Here is a 19,330-nt window from a genome sequence, read left to right as displayed (position 1 = left end):
TGTTTCCCAAGAGCCTCCCAAGCAGGTGAAGCTCACAGGAAGCTCTCAGCCAGTTGACATTGTCCACCCAGGAGCAGTTTTCACTCTGGAGCCCAAGTTGACCTGGTACTTGCTGGCTAGGCTCCTCTTCTGCATCTTGAGTTGCTAGGATTACAGTTGTGGCATACACTTAATGAGATATCCGAGAAAGACTTTCAGAGTGAGAACAGAGGTCTAAAATAACTGAGAACAAGCAATGTGAGGGCCTAAAACCTATGCTGTGAAAAAGAATTTGAATAAACAGTGAAACATGCCTTCAGGAACGAGACACAATACTATGCTCCAGAGACAACAGGCTGCTGTAGTAAGAGAACTTGCATAGAAAAGCAAAACAAACAGGGAGAAAGGAAAATGAGAAAACCAGGTGAGTGAGCACAATGTGAGAAACAAAAGAGAAACTCATCAGAGCACGTGTCCAGAGAGAGCCATGTGTTTGGGAGTGCCTTTCCTCCTGGCAGTTCAAATAGGGGGAAAAAAAAAAAAAAACAAACAAAAAAACAAAAAAAAATGCTAATCTCATTTCTAAGTGGCATGTGGCAACATTTTTGTCCTTATAATGTGAATTTTAATAATACATATAAATGTTTTTTGCAAGCAGTCAGACATAGTGGTGCATGCCTTTAATACCAGCACTCAGGAGGCAGAAACAGACAGATCTCTGTGATTTCGAGGCCAGCGTGGTTTACATAGTGTCAGGACAGCCAGAGCTACAAAAAGAAAGTTAAAAGGAGAAAGACAGAGAGGAGCGAGGGAGAGAGGGAAGAGAGAGAGATGTCAGACACTTTACTGGGTGCTGGGAATACAGCCCCTTTCCATGTTATACTTACAAGGTAACAAGTAGACAGGTTCTTAGAAGCAAGATTAGTCTGGACGATTTTGTGAATATTTAACATTAACAACCCCATAAAGTCACTTTAAGAAGTATGCCACAGCTGAGTAGTTGGTGCACGCCTTTAGGCCCAGTACTCGTGAGGCAGAGGCAGGTGCATCTCTGTGAGTTTGAGGCCAGCCTGGTCTACAAAGGAGTTCCAGGACAGCCAGGGCTACACAGAGAAACTCTGTCTCAAAAAAAAAAAAAAAAAAAAAAAAAAAAAAAAAAAAAAAAAAAAGTTTAAAAAGAAAGCTGTTTGGCAGGAGCATAAGGCAAAGGTGTCACCTGCTTGGGCCACCTCAAGGTCCTGCCTTCAAGGCAGGAGAAGAAAAAGGAGCCGGGGACAATAAGCTCTTTGGACTAACTTCCTGTGTGTGCCTTGTTCTACAGGTAACACAAACTACAGAGCTAGAGTTATCTAATCTAGACTTAAACCTCCCACCTCCTGCCAAAACCACAAAACAAACCCCACACAAGGACTGACTTCTGTCCCAGCTGGGCATCCAGCTGAGGCTTTGTCTCCTGGCTTAGCCCCTTGTAATTTGTAAACCTGGTCTGAGGGGCACCAGAAGGCTCCAGCGCCCTGTGGCTGCTGCTGTCAGCTAGTCTAGATCATAAGAAAACCTGACATTCGGGATGATTTGCTCAGCTACAGATGTTCCTCCGTTTTAAATTTACTATTGTTTTGCTTTTTAAACAGGATCTTACTCTATATACCTGGCTAGCCCGGGACTTGCTATGCAAGCCATGCTGACTTCCAACTTGCCACAGTCCCCCTGCCTCTGTGTTCCCCCACAAACATCCTCACACACACACACACACACACACTAGCGCTAGGATAACAGGCCTGTGCTACTGTGCCCAACTTGCTTTCTCCTTTTTAAAATGTGAGCAGTTGAACTTTCTTCTGCAGTGAGTTTTGTTTGCCCTTGCAGCTGTGGGGTGGCAACCCCATTTATGAGAGTACACACATCTCAAAACATTTTCAGGAAGCTTGCATGGGCAAGTTGAAGGGTATGGCTCTGGAGCCCTCGTCTGGGCCTCCTGCCTTTCCGCTGGCTCTCGTGGAGGAAAAGAGCACTTACTTAACTGTTTCTGCCAGCCATCCCCCACTCTTGCTCATCTTTCTGTAGTGATGTCTTAACTTGATGTTTTTAGACTTTGGGACTTTTTGATCTGCTGTTTTGTATAACTTGCTGGAGTGAGGGAAGCTGTTGAAGTGACTTTAGTGGGTGATGGAACGACCGGTCCCGTCCTTTGCAAGGTTTGTGAAGGGATCCAGCTGTCTCAGACTGCCACGCCTAAATGTGCATTTTCCAGGGTCACAGTGAATACGTGAATGTAGACCTGGCAGAGGAGCTAGTGGCTCCCCTGCATGCAGCACTGGTGAGCTGGCTTTGTGCTCGGTGCATTCAGCAGCCATAGGCTAACAGAGCAGTGTGGGGCAGGCACATGCAGTCCCGGATAAGCGTTTTATCATCCTGATACAGTTCAGGCTGATTGGAAGACTTTTTTTTTCCACCAGTACAGTCCTATGTCACCTCAAGTACAAACACAGACACACCAGATTTGGAGTTTAAAGAAACAGACTCAACAGTCTTGATATAAACAATAAGGAAATAAGACAGTACTGACATCTGACAGCTCACTGCAAGCATTCTTAGTGGAGAAGAAGCAAGCATTGATTTGTGTCCGTCGAGGCAAACCTTCCCAAGCTAAAACAAAACCAAAACAAATCCAAAAAAAAATTCCACAGTATTCTTTTCATTGTACTTTATTTTGTTTGGTTTTTGTTTTGGGTTTGGTTTTTCAAGACAAGGTTTTCCTGTGTATCCCTGACTGTCCTGGAACTCACTTTGAAGACCAGGCTGGTTACAAACTCTTTAAACTGCCTCTGCCTCCTGAGTGCTGGGATTAAAGGTGTGTGCCACCCATGCCCGGCTCAGTGTACTTTCCTAATAGGTGGATCCCAATAATCTTTCCACTTAATGATAGAATCATCCCTAGTGACGTTTAAATAGGAGTTGAACAGCCACTTGTCCCAGAAGAAGCCTCACAGAAGGGGACAGTCTGAGCGCAGATCAAATGTAGTCATTTCTGTGCATTGCATCGTTCCGCTACCATGTGGCCAGCCCAGTGACCATTACTGGTCCCTCCTGTGAGCAAAACTACAAAATGCCTGCTTCCCTGGAGCCCGCAGTTTAAAGAAAGGTGCCTGACAATTGTAATTTCTCAGACAGACATCCTAGGGTGATATGAGGACCTAGTGGCATGAGATTCCTTCCTGTGTAGGGATCTGAGGAAACCAGTCTCCTGTGGCTTATGTCCCACAAGACACTGCTGCAGCTCAACTTAGAGATACCCTGTGCCCAGACCCACTGCTCTAGTCCTCTCCCTCAAGCCTGTGCCCGAGGGATAACTTTAAAAAGCCTGTTTTCATCCTGCAGCCCGTCTTGCATACTTCAGCTCTGAACTTGATGGTAACGTTCACGTACCTACCACATCAATTTAGGAAATTCTTTCAGGCCCCTTATCTTTTACTTTGAAATTAGAGTACTATTGCTTTTTAACTAAGAAAAAACTATAGAACTCAATGACTCGTGCCCCCTCGACCGAGGAAGCCACTCCAGAGGTGGCATGCGCCCACCCCACCACACACCGCGTATATCATGCCCCTCCATGGGACTGAGGCTGTCAGGTGTGACACCTGGTGCTCTTGTCTCTCTAGAGCTGTTGGCATTCTCTGCTCAGTGACATTCTAATTGGAAGGCTGACAACACAGCTCTTTACTTGTTCAGATAACATAACTAAGCATTTGATATTTGTCACCCTATGTAAGCTTCTGCCTGGAGTAATGGAAAATGGCAGAAATTAGTGATTTGTGCTTTCAAAAGTGGTTCTACTTTCTGTGTCAGACCTCCATTTTGTAAGTGAAAGAAGCTGAGATCCAGAAAAATGGAAGTACTTTTCCAGAAGGTTAAATGGCTGTACCTGGCTGCGTAGATGAGATTTGCTCCTTTTGTCCAGGTCCAGTCAGTGAGCAGGACATTATGTGAAGGCCATGGCAGGCTAGCTGTGCTTCCTTCCTATCAAGACTGTTCCCCAGGGTCACTATACAATGCCTTCATAGCGAGCGGGTCTGCCTCACAGAACTTTGCAAGGTGCCTGTTCTCCCCCAGATACCAAGGCCTGGTTCACTTCATTCATGGGTTAACCTGATCTCCGATATGTCTGAGGTAATAGGCAGTGGTGGGTAAGAGTTCAGTGTGCTGTCCTGTGTTGGCGCTGAGAATCCAGACTCTGCCCCCAGGAGCTCCTGACTGGACAGCTGCCCTGATAGAGGGAGGGCTGCCGCCAAAGATTGGGAGAGCCTTGCGTCCCTCCATTGCTGCTTAATAAAGCTACTCCAAATTAGTCCTTAAAATAGCATTTATTGCTCAGGATCCCATGAGTCGGGAGTTCTAGCAGGGTTCAGCCATACTTTTCTTTCAGCAGGGAGGGTTCCGGGAGCTTGCATTCGGGTAGTGCTTAAGATAAGTAGGGGATCCACCCTGCTTCACCAGCACGCGTGGCACCCGGGTGGAGGGCAGGGCGGCTGGGGCATAGCTATTCTGGCATTGCTTACATGGGCACTCCTCCTTTGCCACATCTTGGCGAGCTTAGACTTCCTGGTACGTCATATCATGTAAGCTGGTGAAAGCTGCAGGTCTGTTGAGCTCCAACCTCAGGGATGACAGAAAATGAATTCTGCCATGTGTTGCTGAAACAGCTTAGGTTACTGCTAGGGAAGCACCAAGGTCACTCTGTAAAAACGCCCTGGTTAGAGGGTTGTGTGACATCTATCTCTGAAACAGTACACTGCCGGGGACTTTCTGGAAGAAATGTGTTGAGTGAAGGTTTTGATGAGTGGGGCAGAAGACTTCCTGCTTGAGCAGCAGCTCACACCAAAGGCCGGTGTCGTGGTGCTCTCCCATTTCGACTCCCTTGACCTTGACCTTGACCTAGAACTAGAAGTGTAGATTCCTTTGAGCTCAGTAGGCTAAACCCCAGCCCTGGTGTTTTCCTAATCTCCTCAACTGCACGACCTCAGGGAGCAGTTTAGTGTTGGAGCCCACAGAGGCTGACCTCTAAGAGATGTGGCATGGTTGAAGCTGCTGTTGTCAGAGGCCGGCATTACACGTCACCCGGAAGGAAGTCACTTCTCAGTCCTTATAAGGCTTCCGGCGGTTGGAATTAAACAAGGAGGATGGCTTCCCGTTCCTAAATCTTTAATAAGAAATAATCCAGGACGGGGAGATGGCTCATTGGTTAAGAGAAAAGGCTGCTCTTCCAGGGGTCTTGAATTCAATTCCCAGCACCCACGGTGGCTCACAACCATCTCAAAACTGTCATGAGATCCAATGCCCTCTTTCTGTTATGCAGAAGTACATGTAGACAAGAACATATATACATAAAATAAATACATCTTTAAAAAAGAAATAATCCATGTGAATTAATTATAATGTTTAAATATGTGCAGTTGGTAGTTGCTGATCATTCTACATAGTGATGTGTTAGGTAAGAGGGCTCTATTACGATCAGATCCTGATGCTGAAGAGCATGTGGTGTGGTTATTTTGGCTTGTTAGCTAGAAGCAACCTGAACATGCCCTTCTAGGCTGACCAGACAAGTGTCTCCATCCCAGTTTAGCATAAACACCTAATGCCTGTCCTTGGCCCTAGTAGTATTTCTGGTGTCATGGAGAACGTAAAATACTCGTGGTTTAGTGTTTGCCTGTACACAGGACTAAAATCCACCAGGTATTAAAGACACGGGGAGATGATGACTACTGACCTTTACCAAGTAGGTTGTTATAAAATTCCCGAGGAAAAAGTATGGGCCGAGAATTGTATCGATTTATCTGCACAGGTATGGCCAGAGGCTTCTTCTGAAACAAGTGTCCCCGCAGAGGAGGAAGAGCAAGAGGATGTGTGGGAGCCATATCCTCAAGAGCAGGCAGGTTCCATTTGTCATCTGTCGCACAGGCTAAGGTGGATAGGAACCACCCTTTCTCCTGCAGTTAGGGCTGTGCAGTCTTTTGAATAATAATGATTTTTCTATTAGAAACGTAAACGGTTGCTTTCATCCATCCTAACTCAACTTTACATCTTTCTAATTCAAAATCTCACTCTAATGCACGGACTGCCATCAAAGACGACCTTTTTTACAGTTGTTTTTAAGTGACTTTTAGAGATTTTGTTATATGCCCAGATGTTTTAATTAGCATTTCTGTGAGCAGAGCTACTGATGGAAATCAGCCTAGAACAATTAGGATGTCTACAAGGCCACAAAAGTGGGTTTTTTTAAATAGTGAGACTTTCCTTTCCCCATCTTTTTTTTATTCAGTTTAACAATTAGCACCTTCATATTTACTGCAGCCTAGATGAAATTAATATATTACCTTAAAATACAGTATTCAGCCCAAAAGTTGCTCAGCCAGGTCTTGGTTTAATGTAGTATAGGTAGACAAATAGATAGGCTTGCGCGTGCACACACTCATACGTACATATTCACATACAGAAAAAATATGATGCAAGCAAAATAGCAGTATAGGAGAAGGATTATGTTTCAGGTCAGCAGGGTTAAGAAGCCCAAGCAACCTTTAAGATTCAAAACAATAGCGTTCAGCATGGAGTCTACTTCCTATCACCCTTGCTGGCCCTTCCGGATGAAGAAGAGACACTGTCCAGCTCTGATAGCCCGAGAATTAGGAGTAAAGGTACTGACGCCTCAGGGGTGGGTCATGAATTAGTAATTGCTATGTGGCGGATGAGCCCGTCAAAAGAGTTGAAAATGAGGAAGTTGCCTCGCAGAGCGCTATCAATCACTCAGTGACCATAACTTCCAGTAATTAGTGTATTTTATGGGCCTTTGCTTCAGTGGCTCGAAAGCACATATGCTGCAGTCACAGCTAAACTTTGCCGGAGTAATATTCCAGGATGATTTATCCTCCTGCTGCACTGGGATATAACCCTATATTAGGTGAAGATTGTGAGCTAAGCTGCAATAAAGTGTAAGTTTAGGTACAGTTTGCCCAGGTTGAGACCTCAATGTATCATGCTTCTGAGTGTTCGCGGTCGGGCCACAGCAAGCAATCATTTCTAACAGTGAAACAAATAAAGCAATTAAAGGACCAGATTAGGATATTGTGTTTGTGAATTACTGTTGCCCTCTCCCCACTTAAGCATCCACTGTAATCAGCCCATTTCTAATTAGAAAAACAGCAACACTGTATTAGAATCATTTGTTTGTAATGCCGTCTTTCCTCCGTGATTACTGGTAATCTGGGGTAGAATGCAAGACCTTCCGAGTGATAGAGAAGTGCTTGATTTATCCTTTTGTGCTACTGCGTTTGGGCTCCTTAAGTTACAATAAATCTACTCGGGGTCCGCGGAGTCTGGCGAAGATGGGGATTTCCTTTAGAAATGCTGGCACGTGCTAAGGAGCGAGCCTGGTGGGAACCTCCCAGTTAGGCTCTTTCTGCACAAAGAGGGAAAAAACGTTATTTCCCAGCTCTCAGGGCACTTGGCTCGCTTCGTGCAGGCATAATGAGTTATTTGCTGAGGTTCACCCAGTGCACCGGAAGTCTCCAGGGCCTTTGCAGACAGGGTTCCCTGCCATTGCCAAAACATCTGTAGAGCCCAGCGTTCTAATAATTTAACAAGCTTTGCCACCAACTTACAGTATGACCTTGGGCAAATTAATTAAGCTTCTGGTGCCTCCATTGGGCCATAATTCTGTTTGTGTTAAAGAAATCCTTGGAGTTTGTAGGAAAGCATTATGTCAAGATAAGTATAAATTGAATAAGGGAAGAGACAGCCTCAGCTCTCCCGTATTCTCTGCAGACGAGGTACCTCTGTGCAGCTTCTCATAATCCGCTCTTGAGCTTTGCTGAGGTAGATGCCAGTGAGAAGCTCATCGCGCCAAGCATAGATGGGAAGGTAGTGCCACCTTCATTACATTTATTATCCCATCTTTAATTTCCAATGCATTACCACATCATATGAGTTAAACAATAATAGTAAAACAAACTAATTGTCTTTAATTAAAGTGAATTAGGTTTTGATTTCAATATATTTGATGTAGTGGGAACTGAGGCTACGGAGGGTCCCAAAGGTTATTAGGGCAGATTTCTGTGGGGCCTGATGGTGTTAGTAATAACCCTCTTCCTCATGGTTCTAGACACGAACAGATATGTCATTTCATCAGTCTCTGTTACTCGCGCTTATGCCCCTCCACAGGGGTCGCAGATTCCACAAGTTAGCAGCTAATGGCGTTATACATTAAAAATTGAAGCTTCCCTCACTCCAAGGCCTTGCAAGGCTTTGTTCTTAAGCCCTAGACACTTTGGAGTGCAGCTGCAAACTATAGGCAGAAGATTAAATTAATTTGTAACTCTTTTTTTTTTTTTTTGGGGTCCTGCATTGCTAAATCCTCCCCATTTAATTGAAACCCTACTTCACGATGCTTTGTGTTTCTGCGTTCTTTGTTGTCAGTTTAACCTCCGAAGCTCTTTAACACTGGCAAATTGCTGTTATATCCTTTGGATTGTCTTGAAACCATTCCGTAAGCGGACAGTGAAATTGATACATGGGAAGAAAAGTCAAATCATAGGGTAGATTTTAAAGTGTTTAATATTTATCGTGGGCCTTCCCCAACATAGTTTGAGGTGATTTAAGCTCTTTCTTCAGGCCTGAGCAAATTGGTCTGGGGATGAAGCCTCACCTGGGGAATTTTATGTCATTGAGAAGTTAAGTCCATTTTGGTTTTTCGGTTTTTTTTTTTAAGTTTCCCTGTGTCTGAATGCACCAAGTTGTTGTGTTTCTATGAAATGGAGGCTTAACTGCATTATACAATCTAAATGCAAAATCCGTAGATGGAACTTTAATTGTGGAAAATGCACACAAGGTAATTAAGAACAAATTTTAAAACATTTCGGACTATAAAGTCTCCCTTCAGCTATATTGGAAACACTTATTTTCAATTTGCAGTTATGCTGAGAAACATAGGATGTGTCTAAATTGAGAATTTTAAAAAAAACAAAACCGAGTGCTTTTTAGTGCACATGTAAACGTAAACCTTGTCCTATTGCATTGCGGATGGCCTGAGGAGGCAACCTGTGCAGGGTCTGCCCACCACTCCTGGCTGCAGCACATTTCCCCTCTTCCTAGTTACCTGGTGGTTGTTGGTTTCCTGTCGTGTTGTTACTTCGTAAATGTTTTTACCACAACTTTCTGTTAAAATACAAAAGGGTTCTCCTCCCTCCTCTCTTTCTCTCTCTCTCTCTCTCTCTCTCTCTCTCTCTCTCTCTCTCTCTCTCTCTCTCTCTCTCTCTCTAAAACACACACACACACACACAGAGGCCCAAATATATTTATTGTTTACGCTTTAAAATCCAGGGTACTTCAGTGCTGCTGCCTCAAGAACAATTGGTAGGTTATGGTTGGTCAAAGCAGAGATCAGTAGATCACTCTGAGGACCGTTTCAAGGGTCATGGTTAAATGTTAGTGGTTCCTGTTACTTCAGTGCATTCCCAACTTGTGACCCCGGCCACAGCCTCCTTTTCCTGCCCTTTAGGCAAGAAGCATCCTGTAACCCCTGTTGAGCAGTTTGTTGGCTCTCAAATGTTTGGAATTAAAATGCACTTGTTTATTTAACATTAAAAAGAATCCTTTCCCTGTCTCTGCTCGCCTCCTCCGCAGCACCACACAGTAAACCTTTGTCAGGTCCTGTGCAGAGTCGGCTGTTCTCCTCTTGGGAATAAAAGGACAAGAAGGTCTGCTGATGGATTGCTTGCATGTCTTCATTTCTCAGTACACTTTAAAAAAAAAAAAGCAAACACTGGACTTAAGCTGCCTATATTTAAATGCTTCCCTTGTAAAGATGACAGCGAGTGGCGATCCCTATTGGCTAAGCCCTAATCTGTTTGCTTTGTTGCAATCTTTCTTTTCCTCCCCCTTTACTTTAACTGTTAACCTATTTATAAATCTAAATCTACACACAGAGGTCATTGGTTGGCTGAACTTAAACCATTTTACTCAGTAAATTTAATTAAGAAAATACAGTGCAACTCATAAGCAAATGAGTTTTTTCCTAGTTTTAAACCAAACCACCCTCTTGAGTGCTGATTGCCTTGCCCGACCCCTGGTGATACAGAAACAGGCAAAATTAAAAAGGACATTAAAGCTTCATTAAATCTGAAACACATTTAGTACAGTGACATATCTGCAGGCCATTTCAGAGAAGATTACATACTCTCTTTTGTAAGTTTCCTAATTTATAATACCTTGACAATAAAAACTGGGGAAATGCAAGTTGATTAATAGGCCAGTAGGCTAAGAGACACCGGCCAGCCAGGCCCAGCCATCTGAATGTTTACAACGTATGTGCTCCCTCCCCGTAGGGTTCAGTATGCATTCTGACTTTCGTGGAGAAGTTCTTGGTGCAGCCATGTCTGCTCAGAGTGTGCGTTCTGCTTTCACCTGATAGCTCGGCAAAGGGGTTCTGGGCCTACCGTGTGTGTCTCCTTCTGCCTTTGTCATAGAGAGTGAACAGCTCTAGAGCTACATTAGACTGAAGAATGAGGACATGCGTGGAAGGCAGAGTCCTCTGAAGGGGTCTTCAAACAACTGCCTTCAATGAAGCCCAGTCACACTCCGCCTGAGCTCACTAGTGTACAGCTGGGACTTAAGCCTGCTGCCATAGCAGCCCAGGGATGACACTCCATAAAAGAGGAAGTGGCCATCCTGTACTGAAGGCAAGGGACCTTTCTGTGTTATGTAAAACTAAAAAATTCACACCTGTAAGATGTCAGGTAGGACTGAGGTCCCAATGGATAGAAGTCAGGGAAACACAAAACAAAGTTAAACCCAAAAATGCTGCTTGCCCAAGTCAGCCACTGCTGTCTGTTCCTAAGCAGACAGAGCAGAGGGGCCACCAACCCGCTACACCAAGTCCTCTCTGATCTGCTGCATGGCAGTGTCTTCAATGAATGACACCAGCCATCTTTGCTTCCCTGTTCTGGATATGACAGAGGGATCAGGTGCATGCATGCACACGCTTCTGTCTGCTAGATCCCAGCTGTAGGCCAATGGTGACCGGCAAGTCAGAGGCCTTGTGTAAGATGAGAGAGATTCAGTTCTCACATTATCCTGCTCTTGTTTCTTAAGCCTTCCTATTTGATTTGTCTGTGCTTGTTTCGGGGGCAGACCTCACTATGTGGCCCAGGCTGATGTTGAGATCAGGATCCTACTGCCATAGCTGTCTACAGTGCTGAAATAACAGACAAACACTACCACACCTGTCTCATCTCTTGATTCTTTAAACTTCAAGAACCAAGAACGTTGGCACCGTGGTCTTTTAGCTCTAGCTCTTGATAGTATGTGTGGTAGACAAGTTGATTCTGCCAATCAACCATGTGGGCAGAAATCTTCCATCGTCCCCAGTGATGTGTCAACATGCACCCTCTTGGATAGTGACATATCTCTGGAAGATGTATTATACCAGTTTTCAGGCTCTTGGCCATTTTAGATGAGAGGTCCTCCTTCTGTTGTTTCTTTACCCCGGATGAAAGGTGCACTCCACAGATCAGTGTGATAAAGGTGACAGCTTTTGGTCACTCCTCACTGCCTGTTGGGTCATTACAGAGTGGTACACCCACCGCAGCAGATCACAGTGTCTCCAGAGTCAGTGTGCACACTCATTGACAGTCACACGCTGTATTTTTTTCAGAACTAAGACAAACCTCCAGCTGTGTTAGGCGAGAGAAGAGTGGGACAGGTTAACAGCATTTAGACAGCAGCCCGAATCACACAAAACCCTGGACCGATAAAAGTGAACATCCATCCTCTTTCCTGTGCCTTTGTTTTGTATGTTTTCTCATTCGTATATGAAGATTAAGAAAATCCATCAAAGGAAATAACGATACTATAAATTTATATCTTGAAAATTTATATACCTTCTGATATATATATCAGATATATGAGTAGAAGGTGGTGCTTAATTAGATATTCCAACATACAGCACACACATGTGCACACACAAATATCCAGATGAATGCTGGCCTTTTCAAAGGAATCCACCATCCAGTCACATGGCTTCTCCCTGATACATTGCTGTTCAACTGCCTTTAGACTTTAGAAAACCTCAACACCCCAATCTGTCCTTAGTAAGTGATCTTTGTAGGTATTCAGGGTTTGAATCTACATGGGTCATTCAGGCACCAGTCTACACAGAAGTCACATGATCACCAAGCTAGGGGCCATCTTTCTAAATCCAAGCCTCAATTAGTTCTCATAAAGTGAGGAAAGTGTGCTTTTGTTTCGTGAAATGATTTTAAACACCATTGTAAAAGAGGAGTTTCAGAAGTGTTTGAGCAGCATCGGTGTCTTTGAAACAAGTGTGCAGCTGTCCAGGTCTCAGAAGACAGTGCAGTGTGCTGGGAGAAGCACTGGATTAAAAGCGGACTTGGGGGACAGCCCCTCGATTTCTCTTGACCAACCGTGTGAGAAGCCCTCGAGGGACTCTAGAGTTCATATCTGCTCTGTATGTCGTGTGCTCAGATGCCTTCTTGCTTCCTTGATGTTACACTTCTGCTTTGTGGAAAGTTACAGATGTGTGTGGAGAACGGAGAGTGGGCTACACTGGGAAGCTCTATGTTCCCACCATTGTTTCCTTTAAATAGGTTATGGTAAGCTGGGTGGTGGTGCACACCTTGAATCCCAGCGCTTGGGAGGTAGAGGCAGGTGGATCTGTGAGTTTGAGGTCAGCCTGGTATACAGAACAGGACTATATACAAAGACCGGGTCTAGATAGATAGATAGATAGATAGATAGACAGACAGACAGACAGACAGACAGACAGACAGATAGATGTAAACAGATTGTGGTACGTTTGTTCAATCTGATCTTATTACATTATGTCAAGCCTATACATGTCTGAGTCACTTAATTTTTACCTGTGGGTTAACGAAAGTGGCTAGCCCAGAAACAAAAGAGCAGTATACAAATCTAAATAGGCTTGGGGCGGGGGAATCATTCTCCCAGGTTCAGACTGAGGCCTCCTCCTTCACAGCCTTCCATGGCCAGTTCCATAGCAGTAGGGCCTCTAACTGGTAGGAAAGTGTGAAACAGTAAGTGGGTGAGAAAAACAGCCCAGGTTTCAATTTCATACGACAGCCCACACACTTCTTACAACCCTTCCTCCAGACTTGTAGCCTAAACCCGCAGAGCTGTGCTCTGGAACCAACTAGATCCCATCTTACAGGAGGAAGGCCCGCAGACTTATACATCCCTGTCTCGAGGACACTGCCGCACACATACATGTGAATAATGCCCCAGAGTTGAAAATGCACCTAAGAGAAAGTATGTAGGAGAATGTTCAGTTATTAAAATTAGGATTTTTTTTATCAGAGATAAAATATTGTTCATTAAAGAGGTCCATTCTAAATACAGCTTATAATGTAATTACAGCAATGATTTAGTTCATGCATTAGTGGTGTAGATGTTTTTATTTTTTAATTTGATAGGTGCATTTCTGAAATGTAGTCCTTGTCTGTCTTAAGGAGATCTGCCCTGCATGCAAATCTATAACTAGACAAATATTATTTCCTTTCCCAGCTTGCTCTTGGGAGGTTTCCATATCCTCAGGTAAGATTGTTCATTACTGCCATTTGCCACTGTGACATCTATTCCTATGTATGAAGGTACAGGAAGCGATTGTGAACATTTGAGCCACATACAAATAAATCTGTCCTGTAAAAATGAAAAGTAGTATCTTAAAGGAATCATTAGAAGTCTCTGTTGGTTTTTTATTTTAAAAAAAATCAAAAACAAAACTCTAGACTTTTTTCCCTTGTTAGAGGTTGACTAAGACCACCATGCTCCTGTTCGTATGACATTTGAGGTGTCCCCTCCGCCCAGCTCCGTGTGCTCATGTCGAGGCTGGAGGAAGGGCCCACCCTTTCTTCATACCTTTTATGAGCATTTTGGATTCAACTAAAATTATATGAGTTAAAAGATGAGAACAAAAGGTGAAAATATCTACTGTGGGTCATTGTTTTTAGCAGGCGCACAGCCCCCAGTTTCTTGTGCGTGTGACTGTGACCACGTTACACCCTTTCGATTCTGCTCCTTCCTATTCACAAATAGTTCGTTATCAGTTATTGAAAATCCTAAATTTTTATATTTCTTCACGGATTTTACTAGAGAGGGATGCTAAGCAGTTAAGACACAAAGCTATTTTGTGGCTGGAAAATGACTCCCTGCTGTTGGGGGGCAGGAAGCGAAACGTCCAGAGGGATGAAGAATGAGCGGCTGACGGGTCTCTTCTGGTTGATGTGTACTGTTTTTCTGGCATCTTGGTCTGAACAGGCCAAAGTGCCTGGAGGCATGTCTGATTTAAAGGTGGTGTTGGTCTCTGCTCTTTAAGCATCTATTAACTTGCTATTATTATGCAAATAAGTGTTGTATTACACATACTAATTTATGCATGGTTAGATTATGCAGATGCATCACAAACATGGTTATTGAATAATAGGAGGGGGCGCCTTCTCCCTAACCATCTTTAGAAGCGCTTCTCAGCATATTCTCCCAGTACCCATGTGGACTTAAAGAGCCTTCACTCACTGAAATGTCTCTTTTGAAGCCCTTTTCCTTCACAGTTAGAAGTCGTCAGATAAGGAGAAGAGAAATCATCCAGGATGTTAGGTCCAGAAGTATTAGTCTCACTTTTCAAATTGGAAAGTCTCTTTGCTTGAGCATAATCTTTTTCCTTTAAAGAGAAAATCCAGAATGCAGCCCCTTGGCACACGCTAGCATGGAGTGAGATTTTGACATGGACAGCCATGCTGCCCAGCCCTATAGGTAGTCCATCAGATTAACATCAATTGTCAAGATTTATAGTCATTTGAACATTTATCTTGTTAAGCTCTTAAGTCTGTTGGTAATTTTTAAACTATTCAGTGTGTGACTAATGCATGTAATCCTGTAAAACTGTGAAAATGAACGTGAGACCCTTCATGACCTAACTCTTAAACTAGTCCTGATAGAACGCTTACAAGCCCTCTGGTAAAGACTGAGGGCTAGCAAGATGGCTTGCCATGCAAACCCGATGACCTGAGTCTGATCCCTGGGACCCCCAGGTGAGTGGTAGAGAAAACTGACTCCCACAAGTAACCTCTGACCTCCATACCTGTGTGTGACCTTGATCCCTTGAAAGTCACAATCAGATAAGGAACAGGCAGAGTTGCTTCACTGAGTGACACTGTACTTGATCAGCTGAGTGAAAGTTGGAAAATTCTACTAGGCTGATCTCCCTGATCAGCAATAACCTTTGTGCCAAGGAACGTATAGGAAGGGGGTTATTCCTTGAAATGTGGTGGAATGCTGTCACCAAAATGATGCCTTTGTTTAGAATAAAAGCAGCCTTGATGCCACCAGGTCCTTCCCCAGATCTTTCATCAGAAATTCAGGTGATCCACTACTTTGAAAAGCAGTAATGATTTACAGCATGATTCACATTTATCTTGCAGGCTTTGTGTGCTTGATGAAAGGTTGGGGAAGATCCTTTACAAATGCCTTCCGGGGGCTGGGGAGATGCTCAGCATTCAAGAGCACTCGCTACTTTTCTAGAGGACCAGGGTTTGGGTCCTGGCACCTATGCTGGGCAGCTCAGAACTGCCTGTAACTCCAGCTGCAGGAGGTCCTGCTGTCTCCTGGCCACTGCAGGCACCTTCTTGCACGTGATGCACATATACTCACACAGACACACACATGCATCTGAAAGCCAATCAGTCAATCATCTAAAAGCCAATCAGTCAATCAATCAGTTTCTCTCCTGCTCCTTTCTTCTTTCCTCAAGTGGAACAGGTAAAGGAAAACGTATGTTTCTGAGGTGCTACAGAGACTGGATCATGAGAGCACACCTTCACTCTGTCCCACACTGCCACACCTCAACTCCTGTATGCTGTGAGACAGCCTTCCTGGGTAACATAAGCAGTCACCATTACTGACTGCTGAACTGTGACTGATTTGGTAACATTAACTCCCAAGTGGAGTGGGTAGAAGTGAGTCAGACTCTGGAGTTGAAAATGATTATGATTATCATCAATTCAAACCACACCATGGTATCTGAAAAGCAGATGGTCCTGCCTTTGACTGTCTGGAGTGACTAGAAGCTTAACACTTTACCCAGCAGTCCTCTGTCCACCACACTGAAGACTACAGTATCCTAGGTAGGGCCCTTGAACACTCGGGTTGTGTCCTTTTGAATTCCTCCATATCTGGGCTGGGGTTAGTTCCAGATAATTTCTTTTCTGAGCCTAAAGTCAAATCAAGGTACCAGACTGGTACTCCATTAGAGGCCAGTTGAGAACCCAGAGGTGAGTCAGAACTTGCATCAAAAGAATCGGCTCTATCTTTCTAAGTTTGAGACCATGTCTTCCTCATCTCTGGTATTTGCCTCTCTTTCTGATTTAAGAGGTATGCTCCTCAAATGAAATGATGGATATAGAGCCACTTTCAAAAGCACAAAGAGGCCCTGGTGCCACCATTTGCTTCTTAGCAGCCCCCAACCCCTCTGGAGCAGAGGGCAAAGCTGGAAAGAGCAGCAAGCTTCCAGACTTCCTTCTTCCAACCCAGCGCCAGTGCTGCTGACGATATCTTCAGCAGTCCTCTCACCTGGTGACAGTGTCTGTCAGGTGGGGGTGCAGGAGAGGGAGGAGGGCTTGGGCATGGTGGAGTCCGTGCCCACGGACAGTGTCAGTGAAAAGGCTGGATTTCTTGGAGATCATCTTTCTGTGTGACTGTCATTGTTTTGTGTAGTTGGGTCTCTTTGGTGTTTGGAAACTCTTGTACGGTTTCCTTAGACCTGGAGTAGCACAGGCTTGTAGGGATGCGGTCTGGATTCTACGAGAAGCTAGAGGCCTCCATTACAGCAGCTTTCGTTACTGCTGCAGTTATCAGGAAAACAGTAGTAGGTTGGAGATGTGATCCAGGTGTGGAATGCTGGCTTAAGCTGCCCTAGCGTCTGGCAGGGGGGGACAGGAGGCTGAGACGTTCAAGAGCATCAATGGCTATGTAGAACGTTTGAGGCCAGCCTGGGATACACGAAACTGTCTCATACAAAAACAGTGGAATGGTGACGTGAAGTCACCCAGCACCTTCCCTGCCCAGCTGTCCTGAGCACTTTCTGTGGTCCCAGGCCCTACATCCCACTATTACTATTTCTAGCCATCCAGTGAACAGGCCACACACCTCATTTTAAGAAGGAGTGGGGGTAGTAAGGTCTAGGACTTGGAGGCATTTAAATTCAGTGACTGGCTGTTTCATGTCACCGCAGCTTGGTGACTGTTAATTCTTACCTCCTCCTCCCACCCCTAGTCCCAGACAGTTCACCAAGCCCTCCTCTCATCCGGCTTCCCTGCCAGAGGGTACAGGGAGAATGAGCATCGTGAGCTGTGCTGATACAGATGACAAGGCTGATCCCTAGAGCCCTTTTGCTTTTCTTGTTATGTGTTTAGTAGAGTGACAGGGGCGTGCAGATGGCCTCAAAGCCCTCCCCAAACCCAGTGCCCTGAAATTCTGGGTGCCTGTGGAGAATGCTCCGTAATGAGATAGCGAGGATTTGCTTTCTGCAGCCTCTTACAAAGGTAACACCATTGAGGAATTCAGCTTTGGTGATCTGGAAAGATCTGTGGATCTAGACAACAAGGGCTGGAGCACTTCTCATCAGTTGGTCCTGTAGACCCAAAGTCAGTTGGCTTAAAAAACGTGGCAGTAGGCAATGGTTTGTTTAATGACATCGTAATTTGGGAGAAATGGGAATGATTGCCCACCAAACATTGTCATCCTTCATTCAAACTTTCCGGCAAGGCCCTGCATTTGGACAGCGTTAAGTCCATTAGGGTTATTTCTCAGGGGCCAGCTCCACTAGGGCACCAGGGGACTTGGTAGGCAGGATGCCTCAGGAAAGTGAAGCTAACACAGATACAAATGTGTTTAAAGCACTTTTGCATATATAAAAATATTGTTCTTGTTTTGGCTACAATTCTTGATCTTGGTTAATAAATTACATCAAAATGACCCCGAGTTAAAAAGGGGGGGTGGGGAGGATCTGAGCAAATAGTGCCCCTGGTATGTAAAGCTTTGAATGTTTTCACACCCCATTAATTTATTACTTCTCTTTCTTCATCTTTAAATTTCATTTTTTTTTTTTCAAAAATTCCGACTCCCCGCTGCTGCAGTGATTTCCATCTTGTTGTTAATTTCCCCTGCTCCATATGGAGCTCCAGACATTTCACCTGGAGGCTCTACTAGATTTTGCTGTAGTGATCCTACTTCCGGAGGCCAAAACTGTCATTTAGGGTTCCTGGTGCATCTGTCGGCGCCAGGCTTTTCACTGGCATGGGAGAGTGTGAATAACAAATTGGATGCACCTGAGATTCGGATGATTAGTGTGCGCTGCGAATCTCTGAGACTTGTAAGCTGCTCACGCTGGGGGAGGGGCGCAGGCTCTGAGCTGAGGGTGGGTGGGTCTGTGCCCACACCTTGCATTTGGGGCTTGGCAAGCGGCGTGCAGACTTTGTCGGCAGCCCTGGTGCAGAGATAGTAACATATATTTCATCGTGCCTTGTCATTGATTAGAAAAGAGCCTTTAATTTCATTTCACCCCATGTTGTGATTAATTTGCATTCTTTGTCAGAAGTTAATGGAGTTTTTTATGGTTCACTCTGAAATCCTTGAAGACATCAGACTTGATCTGATGTTTATACAACCGCCAGCGGAATTTTTTCCCGTGATTGATGGCAAGCTTGATGTTATTCCAAACGGCTTTTTAAGCTGTTTTTAAGAATTATTTGAATAAAATGCAAGCAAGATATTGTTGTAATGATCAAGATTATCTGTTAAAAATCTGTTTCAAATAAAGGAGATGATAAGTAGAAAAAGGGATCAAAAAGAGAAAAGGATGGTGAATTGAGGCATTATTTATAAGAAATATGTAAAAATGGCATCAGACAGATTATTGCAATGAAGAGATCACTTTTATTGAAAAATTTTTATTGTCATCTGACCAAATAGAATAAGTAAGTCTAAGTTTAAAAAGAACATCTAATCTTAGGGATTATGAGCCTCATTATCAACTGGCCAGTTCTCGTGCGTTCTGCCAGCTTTGGCCACCAGTATGCTCACAGAGATCCGCTGCTCTGAACTGGAGAAGGGCTGTTACAGCAGCTAGCCGGCCAACGTAATGACATATTTCCCATCCAAGAGGAATTCTTCAACCCCAGTACGAGTTGCACATTAAGTAGATTATGGGCAGTCTTTAGTGAAAGAAGGCATTCCTAAGCGTATCACCACTGGCCTTCCTATAGACAGTACAGGA

At 44.3% G+C, this 19,330-nt stretch overlaps 1 protein-coding gene across 7 annotated transcripts in view; it reads left to right on the top strand.

Annotated features, from left to right (window-relative positions):
- Positions 1–19,330, top strand: part of Map2k5 (mitogen-activated protein kinase kinase 5) — a 226,115-nt gene that overhangs the window by 136,574 nt on the left and 70,211 nt on the right. For 4 of the 7 annotated variants that reach the window (XM_050151790.1, XM_050151786.1, XM_050151785.1 and 1 more), the window contains one exon: positions 13,567–13,596. The exons of the other annotated variants lie outside the window; for them this stretch is intronic. In XM_050151790.1, coding sequence (XP_050007747.1) covers positions 13,567–13,596 — 30 coding nt within the window. The remainder of the gene's footprint in view (positions 1–13,566; positions 13,597–19,330) is intronic. 7 annotated transcript variants of the gene reach the window in all.

Source organism: Alexandromys fortis, unplaced genomic scaffold (genome assembly GCF_014885135.2).
Source record: "Alexandromys fortis isolate MF-2015 unplaced genomic scaffold, M_Fortis_MF-2015_v1.1 scaffold_70, whole genome shotgun sequence".
NCBI classification, from domain to species: Eukaryota; Metazoa; Chordata; class Mammalia; order Rodentia; family Cricetidae; genus Alexandromys; species Alexandromys fortis.
The sequence above is the reverse complement of the archived record's forward strand: the minus strand, read 5'-3'. Positions and strand labels throughout refer to the sequence as shown.